This window comes from Bos javanicus, chromosome 21, assembly GCF_032452875.1.
Source record: "Bos javanicus breed banteng chromosome 21, ARS-OSU_banteng_1.0, whole genome shotgun sequence".
Lineage (NCBI taxonomy): Eukaryota > Metazoa > Chordata > Mammalia > Artiodactyla > Bovidae > Bos > Bos javanicus.
Window position 1 is genome coordinate 19,799,895 of NC_083888.1, and position 16,676 is coordinate 19,816,570.

Sequence of the window (16,676 nt, forward strand, 5' to 3'; positions counted from 1 at the left end):
GAGCATGCACACAAGCACACACCTTTATAGCGAGGCATCCAGATGCTGTCACGGCCCCTTTAAGAGCTAGGGGACAGGATACTGGGCACTGGGGTGGGGCCCAACATCTAGTGTCACAGGCTGGGCCACACCCCCAGGCTCTAGTCCAGGCCTGGGTGGAGAGCCAGTGGGAGGGGCTCCCAGAGACCTATGTTTGGGTGAGGGTGGGAATTGATTGGGAGAAGGCAATGGCAACCTACTCCAGTACTCTTGCCTGGAAAATCCCATCGATGGAGGAACCTGGTAGGCTGCAGTCCGTGGGGTTGCTAAGAGTCAGACACGACTGAGCGACTTCACTTTCACTTTTTACTTTCATGCACCGGAGGAAGAGATGTCAACCCACTCCAGTGTTCTTGCCTGGAGAATCCCAGGGACAGTGGGGCCTGGTGGGCTGCCGTCTATGGGGTCGCACAGGGGACTCCTCTGAGCTCTAGGCAAATTTGCGGCAAATAGAGTGGAGGATTTTGTTTTGTTTTCTTTCTTTTCTTTCATGTTTATACTGAGGTTGAAAAGGTTATTATAGATGTGGGAGAATAGAAAAAAACATTCTCTATGATTGATAGCAGTGCTGATAGGAATAAGAAGCTCCAGAAAAATTTTTTAAATTGTGCACATTTATATAGTTCAAATTATGCCTGAGTCCCAGAGAAGCAGGAAGCAACATCAAAAAGCAACCAACACAGAAAAACACACGTATGTGTCCCCTCACACCCAACAATACAGTTCCTTTCACAATGGAAGCAGCAACCCCCACCCCTACAAATCACCCGCCCAAGAATATTTGACACTTTCTCTTGAAGAACAGAGTCACTCAGTAATTTTTGGCCCACAGAACAGAAGGAAAAAAAGGAAAAACAAAACAAAACACCCAGACAGGTTGGCAGTGTCCATGCTCTTCTCCCTGCAGAGGCAGGATCTGCTGTTTTGATCACTGAGTCAGGGGGACCACATCGCTGCCCCTCACAAACACTGCAGACAGGTGTCTTCAGACCCTGGGGTTCTTCACCAGCTCTTTTTTTTTTTTTTTTATTCCCCAGAGAGTAGTTGGGACTGAAGGCATTTGCCTCTGGCTTCCTCTAAGATGCCCTCTAAGCGACGGATGTTTAGTGAGCCTGCAAAAATTCTGGAGCCAATCTCTTGGAGGACTGAGCACCAAGTGGGGCCCAGGAACCCAGAGTATCTCATGCAAGAATCTCGCCCACTAGAGATTATTGACCTTCAGAGGTTTTTTTTAACTTAAAGGGGAGGTGCACTGTACAGTTGCTCCACTGGGAGAAAAAAAGCCCAATCCCTTCCTACCTGCCCACACCCCCTAAACTCTCCCAGCCACACCAGTAAGGCACTGCCAGGGGGACAGACACACTTTGGCAGTGAGGCCCCTCCGGAGGCCCAGCGTGTGAACAGCTGCACAGAGGGCTGTGTGCTGTGGAGTCAGCACCTTAGGAGGCGGGAGGAGGCTGTGGGCAGAGAAGGAAGGAGTCTGAGGTCCTGATGGATCAGAAGAAGGAAAATGGGGAGAGGTGGTCAGGACACAGGAGACGAGAAAACTAAGGACAATCAGAAAAGGGCCAAAAAGTAGAAAATGAAGGAAAAATGAGAGAAGCAAGAGAAAGAGACAAAACAGAAATTGAACAACCAAGGAAACCAGGAAGGAGACAGAGCAGCAGGAGGGAAGGGAACAGAAAAGAGCGAGATGCATGGGGAAGGATGTGAGGAGGGAGAGAGCGAGCCAGGAAGAGGGTATCAGAGGATGTCAGAGTTCGGTGGATACCTCCTGTGAGCAGAGGATCAGGAGACCCTGGGCTGCTCCTCGGTCCCTACAGAGACCTGGTGAGCCCAGTACCCCAGGTCGGCCACGTAAATCAGCAGGTTGATGGCTGTCAGGACGGCCACAGCCAGGCGCTGGTCCCAGGCACACATGTCATGGGTGAGCTCGTCCCTGCAGTCCCCATCACTGGACCTCTGGGGCTGCCCGCCGAACTCCTCGCTGAACTGGTAGAGCGGCCAGAGGACCAGAGCACTGATGTAGAGGAGGACGGAGAGTAGGCTGAGCACTAGCTGGAAAATGGAGAAGGTCCTGGACAGCATGTATTTCCATTCAGCCAGGCCCAGCAGGAGGACCACAGCTGCCAGGATGAAGCAGATGGAGTACACGGCCACACACCACTCCAGGGCCGGCTGGTGCAGGTACAGGGAGGTGTTGCTGAGGAACGCAAAGATGACACCAGCCACGAAGGTCTCCAGCACCTTCAGCAGGGCTGACATGGTATTCTTATAGAAGAAGATCTCCTTGATACCATACCAGGCCCTCATCCCGGCCACTTCTATGACATACAGCACAAACGCGATGCAGGAGAAAGCAGTGGCGGCGATGGCCCGGTCCCTGTAAGGACCATAAGGCACGAACTGTACGTAGGTGATGGAGTAGATGATGGAGGCCGAGAGGCAGATGAGGGCAGCGTAACAGGCATAGGTGACGGAGATGTTGCACCAGAAGAAAGGAAATTCAGAATCGGCCCTGCAACACTCAACTAAGGCAATGATGAAGGTCATGGCGAAACAGACACACCAGAGGGACATAGACCAGTTACCTATGGCCCCTCTCCAAAAGCCCATGTCAGCCACAAGAGAGAAGGCCACGCAGGTGGAGAAGAGCTGTGGCAGGTGGAGGCAGCAGCACACGACAAACACGACACCACCATCTGGGGATGTCGACCGGGTGGACATGGTGCTGTGATGGTCAGGCAGGTCACGGTCACCAGTACAGCAATGGTCTTCCCTGAGGACCCACCAGAGAAAGATCCAGTTCCGGAGGTGGATTGAGTCAGACGCCTGGAAAAGGCTCAGGGCCCTGTGAGGGCTGAGGCTCAGGACCTGTGGACTTGGAACCAATGGCTCAGACACTCAGGTAAGAGCACAGCCGCTCCAAATGGTTCTCTCCACCCATCACCCTTGGCCTTGTCAGAGACTTGTCTTATCCCAAACCTCACAGTTGGGTTGGGTCAGGCCTCAACCATGAACACTTTTTATATCTCTTTGTGCTGCATGCCATTATCTATAGAGACACAAGGTAGGATGGTCCTTATCTGCAACCCCAAACCTTCAAGCCTCTGAAAACTGAACAAGAATTTTTTTTAATTCATTTGGTAGCAAAATTTGACCTGAACATATCTGGGATAATTTATGATTTTCATTTATTTTATGTATTATGAGTACTCAAAAGTGCAGTTGTAGAAACACTAATGTATTTGATTACAAGGAACTTCTAGACCCCAGTTGTGTCATATAGAATAGATGCACCAGGTCACTTGTCTGAAAATGAAAAATTCTGAATTCTGGAGGATATCTGACCCAAGGGTTTCAGAAAAGAGACTGTGGATTATACTGCTAACCCCATTTTATAGATGAGAAAACTAAGGCTCAAGGAATCAAATGCCTTCACCTAAGGTGGCATGCATGACCAGGAAGAGGGAACTCAGAAAACACACCTAAAGCTGTGGGTTTGAGCACTTTGCTCTATCGCCCACATGTCGGCAGGGTCCATGGGTAGGAGGCCAGGACCAAAGCTCAGGGCTCTGGGACCCAGGATCCACCTTCACAGCCCTTGGCCTCCTCCCATAGCAAGCTGAAGACACACGTGTCCCGGGCTCTCCTCCCTGTAGCATCACTAGAAGGAGCTGCCATTTGAGGGACACAGCCCACCCAGAGGAGGGCAGCTCCAGGGGTGAACAGGGAGGAGCCATGGGTTGAGAGCAAGGCCGTGGGGACAAGATGATGTGGGAAGTAGGAAGTGGTCTAAATTCCCGCCCCCCACCCACAATTTTACCTTAACATGTGACTCTTCCCCACTGGGGAAAGGAGACCCTCACCCAGCATGACTCTGGGGTGGCGCCATGAGGAACCACAGAATAAGTTGACATCATGTTTGATTTTTTAACTTCAAAGCTGCCATCCAGGTAAGAGGCCAGAAAAATCTAGAAAGTAGTCCTACCTGAGTGAGGGTTTTCCTGGCTTGGGAGACTGGCTAGCAGCTTCCAAGCTGGGAAGAAGGGATTAGAAATGAACAAAGAGCTGTGTCTGATGCTAACGTGGAGCCTTGCAGAGCATCCCAGGGAGGGGGTGGGGATGGACAGATGGTGGGCCCCTTTTTAAGAGCAGGAGATGAAAGAGGAGGCCCCTGCTGGGCCCCTGGGAGGGGGACCCTGAGAATGCATCCAGGACTGGGGCAGGGGTGAGGGGGGGCAGAGTGGAGATGACGGGGGGATCCCAGGCTCCCAGTGGCCCTGAGAAAACCCAGTAGGTGTCCTCTGACCCAGAAGGGACGCAGGCATGGAGCCAACCTTCCCATGGAGGAGGGGCCGGGCCTGGAACTGACACAGGAGAACAGGGGCCTGAAGGGGTTTCAGGGCTGTGACAGGGACACGTGGCCAGAGTGGCAGGGACCCTGGAGACCATGGAATTGCCCAGGTCACCTGCCCAAGACAGTCCCTCCAGCCAGGGCTGCCGTCCTGCTCACACAGCGGTTCCTCCAGGGTCCAGTGTGGGCAGAGTGAGGCCCCTCCCAGCCTGCCCCCTCCTCAGGGACACCTGCCCTGTTTCCAAGGGACTATTTGCTGACAGGACCCCAGGGCTGAACGGCCAGCACCCTGAGCCCCAGCCAGCTTCCTGCCATCAGCGGCCCTGTCTCCTTTGCTAATAATAAACCCTAGGGAAGGCCATGGCTTGACAACGAAGCAGCCAGGAATGTGGAAGTTCTCTAGATGGAGGCACTGTTGTGGTTGTGTGAGCCATCCAGGGAGGCTCTATGCCTTTCTCTTCTAAACAACTATTTACTGTGTGTTCACTGTGTGCCAGGCACTGCAGATCCCACAGCAAAACCCAATTCCTGCCCTGAATGAGCACCTGAGTCAACGCAAAGACATCCTGTCTAGAGCAGGTAAGCAGATGAGAGTCAAGGACTCTTGAGGACTTTTCGGAGAACTCTCCAGCTGAGCAGAGATTGAAATTCTCTGTGCAAGTCCGGAGAGCAGGGTAAGTGGACTTTGCACCCCCTAAGGAATGAAAGCTGCTGCAAAATAAGAGGCCCACTGTAGGAGGTGATGTTGTTAGAGCCTTTCCAGTCAAGCTGTTGAACCAGTCTAGGGGGAGAGGGATGTGACTGATGGTTCCCAAAGAGTATCCCATGGAATACTAGTCCAGGATGTTCCATGGAAAAAAACAGTTCCCTGATTATACAAGTCTGGGAATCACTTGCTGCTATAGATCTCTTTTAGTCCTAAGAAGTCCTGCAAAAAAGAAATCTGTTTAACTTTTTCACCCAGCTTTAGATGTATTTGGCCAAAAAATTTTCTTGTCTTAAAATACGAATTTTATTTTATTGCTTCTTAAGATTTTCCTGCCATGAGGACCACCTCCTGGGAGCCCTTCCCCTCCATCCAACCCACCTCTGGGTGAAGATCACACACTTCATCCCAGTACAGGAGTGAGGGGCAGCAGAGGTCCTTCCCCTCCCCTCCCGCAGAGCTCTGCTTGCCTGGCTCCTCTGGCCCTGGTGACTCTAGGATGCTGGGCTCTGAGGCTTTGTGGCTGTGAACAGGCGAGGAAGAAGGCTTGAGATGAGTTTGCCAGTTATTTAAAGGGCTGCTGGTCTTAATGTATGCATGCCCACTGACACACACACACCCACACACAGTCAGTATGCACAAAGCACATGACTTTAAAGAGAGGCATCCAAAGAGCAACTTCCCTTTCACTTTTCACTTTCATGCATTGGAGAAGGAAACGGCAACCCACTCCAGTGTTCTTGTCTGGAGAATCCCAGGAACGGGGCAGCCTGGTGGGCTGCCGTCTTTGGGGTCACACAGAGTCAGACACGACTGAAGTGATTTAGCAACAGCAGCAGCAGCAGCATCCAAGGGCTGGCAGGGCCCCTTTAAGACCTAGGCCCTTTCTGATTTCTTCACCTGCTCCTGCTTCGATTCCCCAGAGAGTAGTTGGGATGCGGAGGCATTCAGCCTTGGCTTCCTTTAAGATGGCTTCTGTAGGCAGTGGGTTTTCAATAAGCTTGGAAAAATTCTGGAGCCAATGTCAGACAGGGACAACCACAAGCTGGGGCCTAGGGACCCAGGGTCTCTGCTTCAAGACTCCCACCCACTGGAAATTACTGACCTCCAGAGACTTTTTTTTTTTTTAACTTAAATGGGAGACACACTGTACACAAAGAAAGAGGATCCAATGCCTAGCTACCCACCCCCATCCCCAAACCCATCACACATGTACCAGAGGGACAGACTTGCTTTGGCAACAAGGCCCCTCCGGAGGCCCAGGGTGTGAACAGCTGCACAGAGGGCTGTGTGCTGTGGAGTCAGCACCTTAGGAGGGGGGAGGAGGCTGTGGGCAGAGAAGGAAGGAGTCTCAGGTCCTGACGGATCAGAAGAAGGAAAATGGGAAGAGGTGGTCAGGACACAGGAGACGAGAAAACCAAGGATGACCAGAAAAGGTCATTTCCATCAAAGACAGAAAGAACAGAATGTAACCTGGTCAGGAGGTTCAACTTGGATCGTGAGGCTGTAAGGTAATATTCATAAGCCTATATTATAAAGTCATATTCATTCAACAAATACTGCTGTGTCAGCCCAGTTCAGTGCTGGGAATATAGTCATGAGTGAAAGAGGCAAATGCTCTACCTGGTGCATCTACATTGTAGTGTTTATGTTTGAAGCCTCATAGTTTACTTGAAGCTGAATGTAGAGTTTGCATTCTATTTTACAATAGGGCATAATATTATACACATAACATATCAGGCCTGTTTCAGCAAAAATAATAACAGCCTCCTACAAATGGACTGGGGACTCTGTCCCCCTATTTGCTTGATGACACAGAACCCTGTTTCCTTACATGCCTATAAGGAGCAACTTCTTGACACCAAGAACAAAGCTTAAAACCAGTTTGTGGAGCGGGAAGAGGAGAAAGCAGGCGTGCCAGGGTCCTGTGGTGGGGGGAAGAGATTGAGATGATGGAGGGATCTGGGTCTCTGCCAGCCTCTGCAGGGTCCAGGAACAGAATATTCTGGAATCCCTCCTTCCGCCTGAAGCACCAGGAAGAAACACAAACTCTTTCTTCTTAGGGATTAGCATAAGGAGTGATCCCAGACTAGCAGCGAGAGTGTTACTGGGGGCAGTGGTCTGGGCTGATGGGCAGCTGGCCCTGGCTCAGCAGGGACATGGACCACTGCCGTCACCTGGTGACCTGAGGGATGACGTGCTGCGGGCAGCAGTGGGCAGCTGGGAGCCCGAGGGACAGGCAGACTGCAGCTGGGACCAGGGGAGTGCCTTTCCTTGGCTGTAGTGCTGAGAGGGTGTCATTTGTCCTAAGGTTTGTCAGGGTCAATGTAGGGAGGGGAGGATGCCCAGAGGGAGCCCCACTCTGTGAGCTGCCCAGATGGATGGTTTCTGAGAACTTTGTTGCCTGAGGAAGCTCACTCTTCTTCCAGACAAAGCACTGGAGGGATTTATGGAAACAGATGCTGGTTGGAGTGGAGGTGAGGAGATGGGCTTGAACGGAGCTCCTGTCATCACCTCCCAACCCCTGGTCAGAAGCAGATTCAGAAAAGAGCAACAGGGCAAACCCTCACCAGCCCAGCTTGGCTCCAGAACAGACTTTAGGTTACAGCTCACAGGTTCCGTCAGCTGAGAAAGGGGCCCTGAGGACTTGGGCTGCAGCGGGGCTGCGGTGGACACAACAGTTACAAGAGGTCACACGTGTTGTGCTCACTGCAGGTCGAGCTCTGCTGTGGATTCATTTGTTCCTCCCAGCAGCCCCTGAACTATGCGCTCTGTGTCCCCATTTTCACAGCCACAGAAAGGTCAACTGGCCAAGATCACACAGATAGGAAGTGGCAGAGCTGGGATTTGAGCCTAGATACTTGGTTCAAGATCTTAAACTCTCCCTGGATTTGGCATTGTACCTTAGACCCAGGAGGAATGGAGTAGCCATTTCTGCAGCAACAGCACTCTGACTACTTGACTTATCTCTATTTCATCTTCAGAGATATATTTATTGTCATCCCCATTTTATAGATGTTGAACTGAGGCCCCAAAACTACATTATATCTTTTGCTCAAGGTTACACAGTTGCTCCACGTCAGAGCCTGGAGTTCAAGTCTGGCTTCCTGCAAAACTCAGCAGGTACTAGAACCTCAGGAACGGCTGAGCCCCTTCCCTCTTCTCTTGGGTCCAGGAATAATATCTGGGCTCCTATTTGTCCTGATCTAACTGCAGTGCCCCAAGCAGAGGTCCTGCAGCAGTGCCCTCATCTCAGCCAGACCACTTCCTGTTGACCAGCCAGCCAGAAAATGCCAGAGAGAGCGTGGAGACCTTAGACCCTGCCTTCTCCTCAGCTCATCTGCCTCCCTACACCCACCTTGAGACAGGAGACAAACACAGAGACAAAGGCCAGGATTGGCATCCTGGACTGGTTCCCAGGGCAGATAACCAGGTGCCTGATGCCCCAGAGAGAAGAAATCCTCTTCTCTCCACTCAAAGGTAAATTAGGGAAGGCTAGCTCCATGATTATTCCAAGAAGCTGCTCCAGAGCCAGAGAATGGGAACATCTGTGCCCCGGGCTCTGATCTGGATGCGGCTCAAGCCACAGTCTTGCGGAGTGAGGGCGTCAGCTGGAGTCACGCTGCCTGGAGGAGGCTCTGGCTGGCCGGCTGAGGAGGGAGCCTCTGGCCACTGCCTCGGGAAACAGAGAGCCCACGCCAGGCAGGGAGCAAGGGTAGGGCCTGAGGCTTGGGCACCATGGGGCTTCTCCATCAACTGTGTGTGCTAAAGGGCTGGGGGAGTCCTGGTCATAGCAGGTAAGCTTGGGGGCCACAGCTCCCCCTCTCCAGCCCCTGGACCCAAGGCACCTCCCTTCCCTCTGCCTTTGGAGACAGGCTTGTGTGGGCATCTCTCAGCTCCTCCCCCAGACTGTCCATCAGAATTGCAGGGAACATGGAAACCATCTGCCAACTATCCCTCCCCTGACCCTTCTTCTCCAGTTGGTGTAGTTTTCAAACTTAAATTTTATTTTCTTGGAAAGGTAATATATTTACATGGTTCAAAATAAAAATATTCTTTTAAAAGCCATATATTGAGAAACCTCACTTCTACCTGTGGCTCCATCTACTCTCTCTTCCGTTCCTCTTCCTGATTAAGAGCAGGCATCTGCTCCACTGAACTCATGGGGGTCCTTTCTGTGTTTCTTGAAGCAAACCAATTATATAGATATCTTTATTTTTATTTGTATTTCTCTCCCTATTATACATTTTAAAATAGCATACTATACATCTTACTGTTTTTACTCTGTATATACTGGAGATATTTCCTTATCATTATTTGAGAGCATCCTCATTTTTTCATACTGTTTAGTATTCCTTCTTCTGTCTACACAATAGTTTATTAACCACCATCCTAAAGATGAGCATATGAATCACTTCCAATCTTTCCAATCTTATTTTCAAATGAGATCTTGAGTGGGAGTTTGATTCAAGCCAGATTGCTCTGGTTCGAGAAATGTGGGGTGGGCCAACACCCTACTTGCAACCCCACCATCTCACTAGAAACCAAGGTCTCCAGAGGACATAGCTTAAAAGCCATCATTTTAGCCTCATTTTCCTATTTTATAAACAGGAAACTGGAGCTCAGATCAGTGATGAGACTCATCCATGCTCATGAGTTATCCTGTGGCAGAACTGAAACCAGAAACCAGATCTCTTGGGCTCTGCTCTCCATGCAACTCATGGTTCATCTCCAGGGAGACCAGACCAGGGCTCTGGGGCCACTTGACTGGAGGCAGGACCACATGTGACTGTGGACCCCAATCTACCTCTTTCTCAGTCTGGGTTTCCATTTCCTCTTCTACTATTTTGGATCAGTCCCTTTGTACTCCCAGCAGAAAAGATCAGGGAAAGGCCGCGTTGGGAGGGACCAGGGGTCTCTGGCACCCCTGCCCCATCTAGCAGATGAGGAAACTGACTCAGCAGCAGTGAGTGCCCTCCTCAGGGGGATGGGGCAGGTTTATGCAGAATGAGGGTAGATGGGGCAGAATCCCAGCCTGGAGGATGCTGCTGCCACATTTGTCACAGGCAGCGTGGGGCTGTGGACAGACAGCCTGCCTGGGGACAGGACACCTGGTCTTGACTCTGACTCTGCCACACGCAGGCTGACTCTGGACAAGCCCTGCCCCTACCTGGGGTCCAGCTGCTCCTCCTCTATGACGAGAGGGTTGGACTAAGCAAAGGACCTTTACACTCTCTTTTGAGCTCCACAGTGAGGGACTGGACCAGCCTTGGAATTGTGACAAATGACACTTAACCCCCCAGCAGGGGGGATGGAGCAGCTGCCTTCATGAACCATGAGGCTTGGACAGTGAGCCCCTCAGGTGGGCCCACCCTGGGTGATTCTTTTACTAAAGCAGAGAGGCATTTCCATTCTCCTGGGAAGTGAGATCCCAGGACTGTGTTCCATTTGATTCAGGAAATATAAGAATATGATACTCCTGTGCAAAAACTTGGGTGTATCAATGTGTTTGTCAATGAAAAATTAATCAATAGTCAACTTAAGAAAGAAATAAAGTTTTATTGGAGCCAACCGGATGGGTATATCTGGGGAGACAGTCTCTCAGGAAGCTCTGAGACCTGTCCTGGAGAAGTAAGGAGGGCAGGATGTATGTGATTTGGGGACCCACAGCTTGGTATAGGTTACCACTCTTCATGAGGACCAGATATCTTGGGTAATGGTTTTAGTGCTTTTCCGAATATTGGAAGATGCAAGAAACTGGGCTCATATAAAAATTCTCCTGAAAATATCTAACTCTCTGAGGTCTGGCTCTCACACTTGTCCCAGATCACAAAGTACTTTATCCTGATTTTCACTCTGAATTCCTTCCAGGGTGGATTGTAGATCAGTGTCTCCAGTGGCTAATCACTTGTTTCTCTTTTTCAAAAGCATATATTTTTATTTATGTATGTGGCTAGGCTGGGTCCTAGTTGCAGTATGTGCGATCTGCATAAACCTGCTTCAAGAGTACTGGTGTGGATAGCCTATCCCTTCTCCAAGGGATCTTCCTGCCATAGGAATCGAACCAGAGTCTCCTGCATTGCAGGCAGGTTCAAGTAGCCTAGTTATCTTATTTTTTTTCATCATTTACTCAAGAAATAAGAATCTAATAAAATAGGCAGAACACAAGCAATACATCTAGTGACCTCAATAAGGTCGTAAGTAAGTAAGCAGTGTTATCTTCTAAGAAGTTCCAAGGCTTCGGCTAGAAAAATTCATCTCTATTGTGGAGCAGATATTTCTGCTCTTTAGGAGGTCAGATTAATGTACAATGCACACTAGCAAGGAAGGAAGAGGCCCAAATGAGCAGAGAAACATTTTATTTGCAAATTTTTCTTCTCTTGCCTTAAAATAAGAATTTTATTTCATTCCCTCTTAAGATTTGCCTGCGTTAGGATGACCTCTGGGAGCCCTCCCCCTCCACCACCCTACCAATGGGTGAAGATCACACGCTTCATTCCAGGACAGGAGTGAGGGGCAGCAGAGGGGGTCCTTCCCCTCCCCTCCCCCGCAGCTCTGCTTGCCTGGCCCCTCTGGTCCTGGTGACGCCAGGATGCTGGGCTCTGAGGCTTTGTAATTGACAACAGGAGACTTGTGGGACCTTCACAGCCACCAGTTACTGTAAAGGCCTGCTGATCTCAATGCAGGGGAGCACAAGGGCGCACACACATGTACACACAGTGCACTGAGCATGCACACAAGCACACACCTTTATAGCGAGGCATCCAGATGCTGTCACGGCCCCTTTAAGAGCTAGGGGACAGGATACTGGGCACTGGGGTGGGGCCCAACATCTAGTGTCACAGGCTGGGCCACACCCCCAGGCTCTAGTCCAGGCCTGGGTGGGGAGTCAGTGGGAGGGGCTCCCAGAGACCTCTGTTTGGGTGAGGGTGGGAATTGATTGGGACTCCTCTGAGCTCTAGGCAAATTTGCAGCAAGTACAGTATGTGGATTTTGTTTTGTTTTGCTTTCTTTCTTTTCTTTCATGTTTATATTGAGGTTGAAAAAGTTATTATGAAAGTGGGAGAATAGAAAAAGCCATTCTCTATGATTGACAGCAGAGAAGGCAATGGCACCCCACTCCAGTACTCTTGCCTGGAAAATCCCATGGACAGAGGAGCCTGGTAGGCTGCAGTGGACAGAGGAGCCTGGTAGGCTGCAGTCCATGGGGTCGCAAAGAGTCGGACACGACTGAGAGACTTCACTTTCACTTTTCACTTTCATAAATTGGAGAAGGAAATGGCAACCCACTCCAGTGTTCTTGCCTGGAGAATCCCAGGGACGGGGGAGCCTGGTGGGCTGCCATCTTTGGGGTCGCACAGAGTTGGACACGACGAAAGCAACTTAGCAGCAGCATGATTGACAGCAGTGCTGATAGGAACAAGAGGCTCCAGAAAATCTTTTTAAATTGTGCACATTTATATAGTGCAAATTATGCCTGAGTCCCAGAGAAGCAGGAAGCAACATCAAAAAGCAACCAACACAGAAAAACACACGTATGTGTCCCCTCACACCCAACAATACAGTTCCTTTCACAATGGAAGCAGCAACCCCCACCCCCTACAAACCACCCGCCCAAGAAAATTTGACACTTTCTCTTAAAGAACAGAGTCACTCAGTAATTTTTGGCCCACAGAACAGAAGGAAGAAAAGGAAAAACAAAACAAAACACTCAGACAGGTTGGCAGTGTCCATGCTCTTCTCCCTGCAGAGGCAGGATCTGCTGTTTTGATCACTGAGTCAGGGGGACCACATCACTGCCCCTCACAAACACTGCAGACAGGTGTCTTTAAGACCCTGGGGTTCTTCACCAGCTTTTTTTTTTTTTTTCCCCAGAGAGTAGTTGGGATGGAAGGCATTTACCCCTGACTTCCTCTAAGATGCCCTCTAAGCGACGGATGTTTAGTGAGCCTGCAAAAATTCTGGAGCCAATCTCTTGGAGGACTGAGCACCAAGTGGGGCCCAGGAACCCAGAGTATCTCATGCAAGAATCTCGCCCACTAGAGATTATTGACCTTCAGAGGTTTTTTTTAACTTAAAGGGGAGGTGCACTGTACAGTTGCTCCACTGGGAGAAAAAAAGCCCAATCCCTTCCTACCTGCCCACACCCCCTAAACTCTCCCAGCCACACCAGTAAGGCACTGCCAGGGGGACAGACACACTTTGGCAATGAGGCCCCTCCGGAGGCCCAGGGTGTGAACAGCTGCACAGAGGGCTGTGTGCTGTGGAGTCAGCATCTTAGGAGGTCGTGGGCAGAGAAGGAAGGAGTCTGAGATCCTGATGGATCAGAAGAAGGAAAATGGGGAGAGGTGGTCAGGACACAGGATACAAGAAAACTAAGGACAATCAGAAAAGGGCCAAAAAGCAGAAAATGAAGGCAAAATGAGAGAAGCAAGAGAAAGAGACAAAACAGAAATTGAACAACCAAGGAAACCAGGAAGGAGACAGAGCAGCAGGAGGGAAGGGAACAGAAAAGAGAGCGAGATGCATGGGGAAGGATGTGAGGAGGGAGAGAGGGGGCCAGGAAGAGGGCATCAGAGGATGTCAGAGTTCTGTGAGGATACCTCCTGTGAGTCCCTGGGCTGGTCCTCAGTCCCTACAGACACCTGGTGGGCCCAGTACCCCAGGTCGGCCACGTAAATCAGCAGGTTGATGGCTGTCAGGACGGCCACAGCCAGGCGCTGGTCCCAGGCACACATGTAGTGGGTGAGCTCGTCCATGCAGTCCTCATCACTGGACCTCTGGGGCTGCCCGCCGAGCTCCTCGATGAACTGGTAGAGCGGCCAGAGGACCAGAGCACTGATGTAGAGGAGGACAGAGAGCAGGCTGAGCACTAGCTGGAAAATGGAGAAGGGCCCAGGCAGCATGTATTTCCATTCAGCCAGGTCCAGCAGGAGGACCACAGCTGCCAGGATGAAGCAGATGGAGTACACGGCCACACACCACTCCAGGGCCGGCTGGTGCAGGTACAGGGAGGTGTTGCTGAGGAAGGCAAAGATGACACCAGCTACGAAAGTCTCCAGCACCTTCAACAGGGATCGCGTGGTGTGCACATAGAAGACGATCTCCTTGAGCTCATAACAGTCCCATATCCCGGCCACTTCTATGACATACAGCACAGATGCGATGCAGGAGAAAGCAGTGGCAGCGATGGCCCGGTCCCTATAAGGACCATAATGCACGAACTGGACATAGGTGATGGAGTAGATGATGGAGGCCGAGAGGCAGATGAGGGCAGCGTAGCAGGTGTAGGTGACAGAGATGTTGTACCAGAAGAAAGGAAAGCTGGACGGGTGCCTGCAACACTCAACTATGGTAATGATGAAGGTCATGGCGAAACAGACACACCAGAAGGACATGGACCAGTTTCCTATGGCCCCTCTCAGAGTGCCCATGTCGGCCACAAGAGAGAAGGCCACGCAGGTGGAGCAGAGCTGCGGCAAGCGGAGGAGCCAGAACACCCAGAGGATGCCTTCATTGCTTGGGGATGTCCGCCGGGTGGACATGGTGTCATGACTGTAAGGCAGGTCACGGTCACCAGTACAGCAGTGGTCTTCCCTGAGGACCCACCAGAGAAAGATCCAGTTTTGGAGGTGGATTAAGTCAGACGCCTGGAAAAGGTTCAGGGCCCTGTGACGGCTGAGGCTCAGGATCTTTGGAGTTGGAACCAATGGCTCAGACACTCAGGTAACAGCACAGCCACTCCAGAATGGTTCTCCCCACCCATCACCCGTGGCCTTGTCACAGACTTGTCTTATCCCAAACCTCACAGCTGGGCTGGGTCCGGCCTCAACCATGAACACTTTTTATATCTCTTTGTGCTGCGTGCCATTATCTATAGAGACGCAAAGTAGGATGGTCCTTATCTGCAACCCCAAACCTTCAAGCCTCTGAAAACTGAACAAGAATGTTTAAAAATTCATTTGGTAGCAAATTTGATCGGAACATATCTGGGATAATTTATGATTTTCATTTATTTTATGTATTATGAGTGCTCAAAATTGCAGTTGTAGAAACACTAATGTATTTGATTACAAGGGACTTCTAGACCCCAGTGGGATGTTATGTCATATAGAATAGATGCACCAGGTCACTTGTCTGAAACTGAAAAATTCTGAATTCTGAAGGATATCTGACCCAAGGGTTTCAGAAAAGAGACTGTGGATTATACTGCTAACCCCATTATATAGATGAGAAAACTAAGGCTAAAGAAATCACATGCCTTCACCTTAGGTGGCATGCATGACCAGGAAGAGGGAACTCAGAAAACACAGCTAAAGCTGTGGGTTTGAACACTTTGCTCTACAGCCCACATGTCGGCAGGGTCCATGGGGAGGAGGCCAGGACCAAAGCTCGGGGCTCTGAGACCCAGGACCCACCTTCAAGGCCCTTGGCCTCCTCCCATAGCAAGCTGAAGACACACGTGTCCCGGCCTCTCCTCCCTGCAGCATCACTAGAAGGACCTGCCATCTGAGGGGCACAGTCCCATTCTGAGGAGAGAAGCTTCAGGGGTGAACAGGGAGGAGCCATGGCTTGAGAGCAAGGCCGTGGGGACAAGATGACGTGGGAAGTAGGAAGTGTTCTAAATTCCGCCCCTCAATTTTGCCTTAACATGTGACTCTCCCCCACTGGGGCAGGGAGCCTCCAACCCAGCATGACTCTAGGGTGGCGTCATGAGGAACCACAGAATAAATTGACATCATGTTTGATTTTTTAGCTTCAAAGCTGCCATCCAGATAAGAGTCCAAAAACATCTAGAAAGTAGTCCTACCTGAGTGAGGATTTTCTGGCCTGGGAGACTGGTTAGCAGCTTCCAAGCTGGGAAAAGGGATTGGAAATGAAGAAGCATGCTGTGTCTGAGGCTGAGGTGGAGGCTTTCAGGGTATCCAGGGAGGGGATGGGGATGGACAGATGATGGGCCCTTTTTAAGGGCAGGGGCTGGAAGAGGAGGCCCCTGCTGGACCCCTAGGAGGAGACAACCCTGAGGATGCTCCTGGGAGAGGGGTGGGGGTCAGGGGGGCAGAGTGGGGATGACAGGGGTGGGGTGGGATCCCAGAGTCCCAGTGGCCCTGAGGCAGCCCAGTAGGGGTCTTCTGACCCAGAAGGGAGACAGGCATGGAGCCAACCTTCCCATGGAGGAGGGGCCTGGACTGGAACTGAGACAGGAGAACAGGGGCGTGAAAGGGTTTCAGGGCTATGACAGGGACACGTGGCCAGAGTGGCAAGGACCCTGGAGACCATGGAATTGCCCAATCACCGCCCAAGACAGTCCCACCAGCCAGGGCTGCCGTCCTGCTCACACAGGGGCTCCTCCAGGGTCCAGTGTGTGGGGGAGTGAGGCCCCTCCCAGCCTGCCCCCTTCTCAGGGACAGCTGCCCTGTTTCCAAGGGACTATTTGCTGAGAGGCCCCCAGGGCTGAAGGGCCAGCACCCTGAGCCCCAGCCAGCTTCCTGCCATCAGGGGCCTTGTCTCCTTTGCTAATAATAAACCCTAGGGAAGGCCATGGCTTGACAACGAAGCAGCCAGGAATGTGGA

At 51.1% G+C, this 16,676-nt stretch overlaps 2 protein-coding genes across 2 annotated transcripts; both read right to left on the bottom strand.

Moving 5' to 3' along the window:
• Positions 1–459: 459 nt before the first annotated feature.
• Positions 460–2,969, bottom strand: LOC133234165 (myeloid-associated differentiation marker-like). Its single transcript, XM_061394391.1, has one exon. It carries the CDS (start codon positions 2,764–2,766, stop codon positions 1,828–1,830), a length of 939 nt encoding a protein of 312 aa, XP_061250375.1. The 5' UTR covers positions 2,767–2,969; the 3' UTR covers positions 460–1,827.
• Positions 2,970–12,539: 9,570 nt separating this feature from the next.
• On the bottom strand, positions 12,540–14,878 carry LOC133234166 (myeloid-associated differentiation marker-like). The gene has a single exon (XM_061394392.1). It carries the CDS (start codon positions 14,645–14,647, stop codon positions 13,676–13,678), a length of 972 nt encoding a protein of 323 aa, XP_061250376.1. The 5' UTR covers positions 14,648–14,878; the 3' UTR covers positions 12,540–13,675.
• Between the last annotated feature and the right edge of the window lie 1,798 nt (positions 14,879–16,676).

Excerpts from the sequence above, each read along its gene's own strand:
- LOC133234165 (XM_061394391.1), bottom strand. The coding sequence starts at position 2,766 with ATGTCCACCCGGTCGACATCCCCAGATGGTGGTGTCGTGTTTGTCGTG.
- LOC133234166 (XM_061394392.1), bottom strand. The coding sequence starts at position 14,647 with ATGTCCACCCGGCGGACATCCCCAAGCAATGAAGGCATCCTCTGGGTG.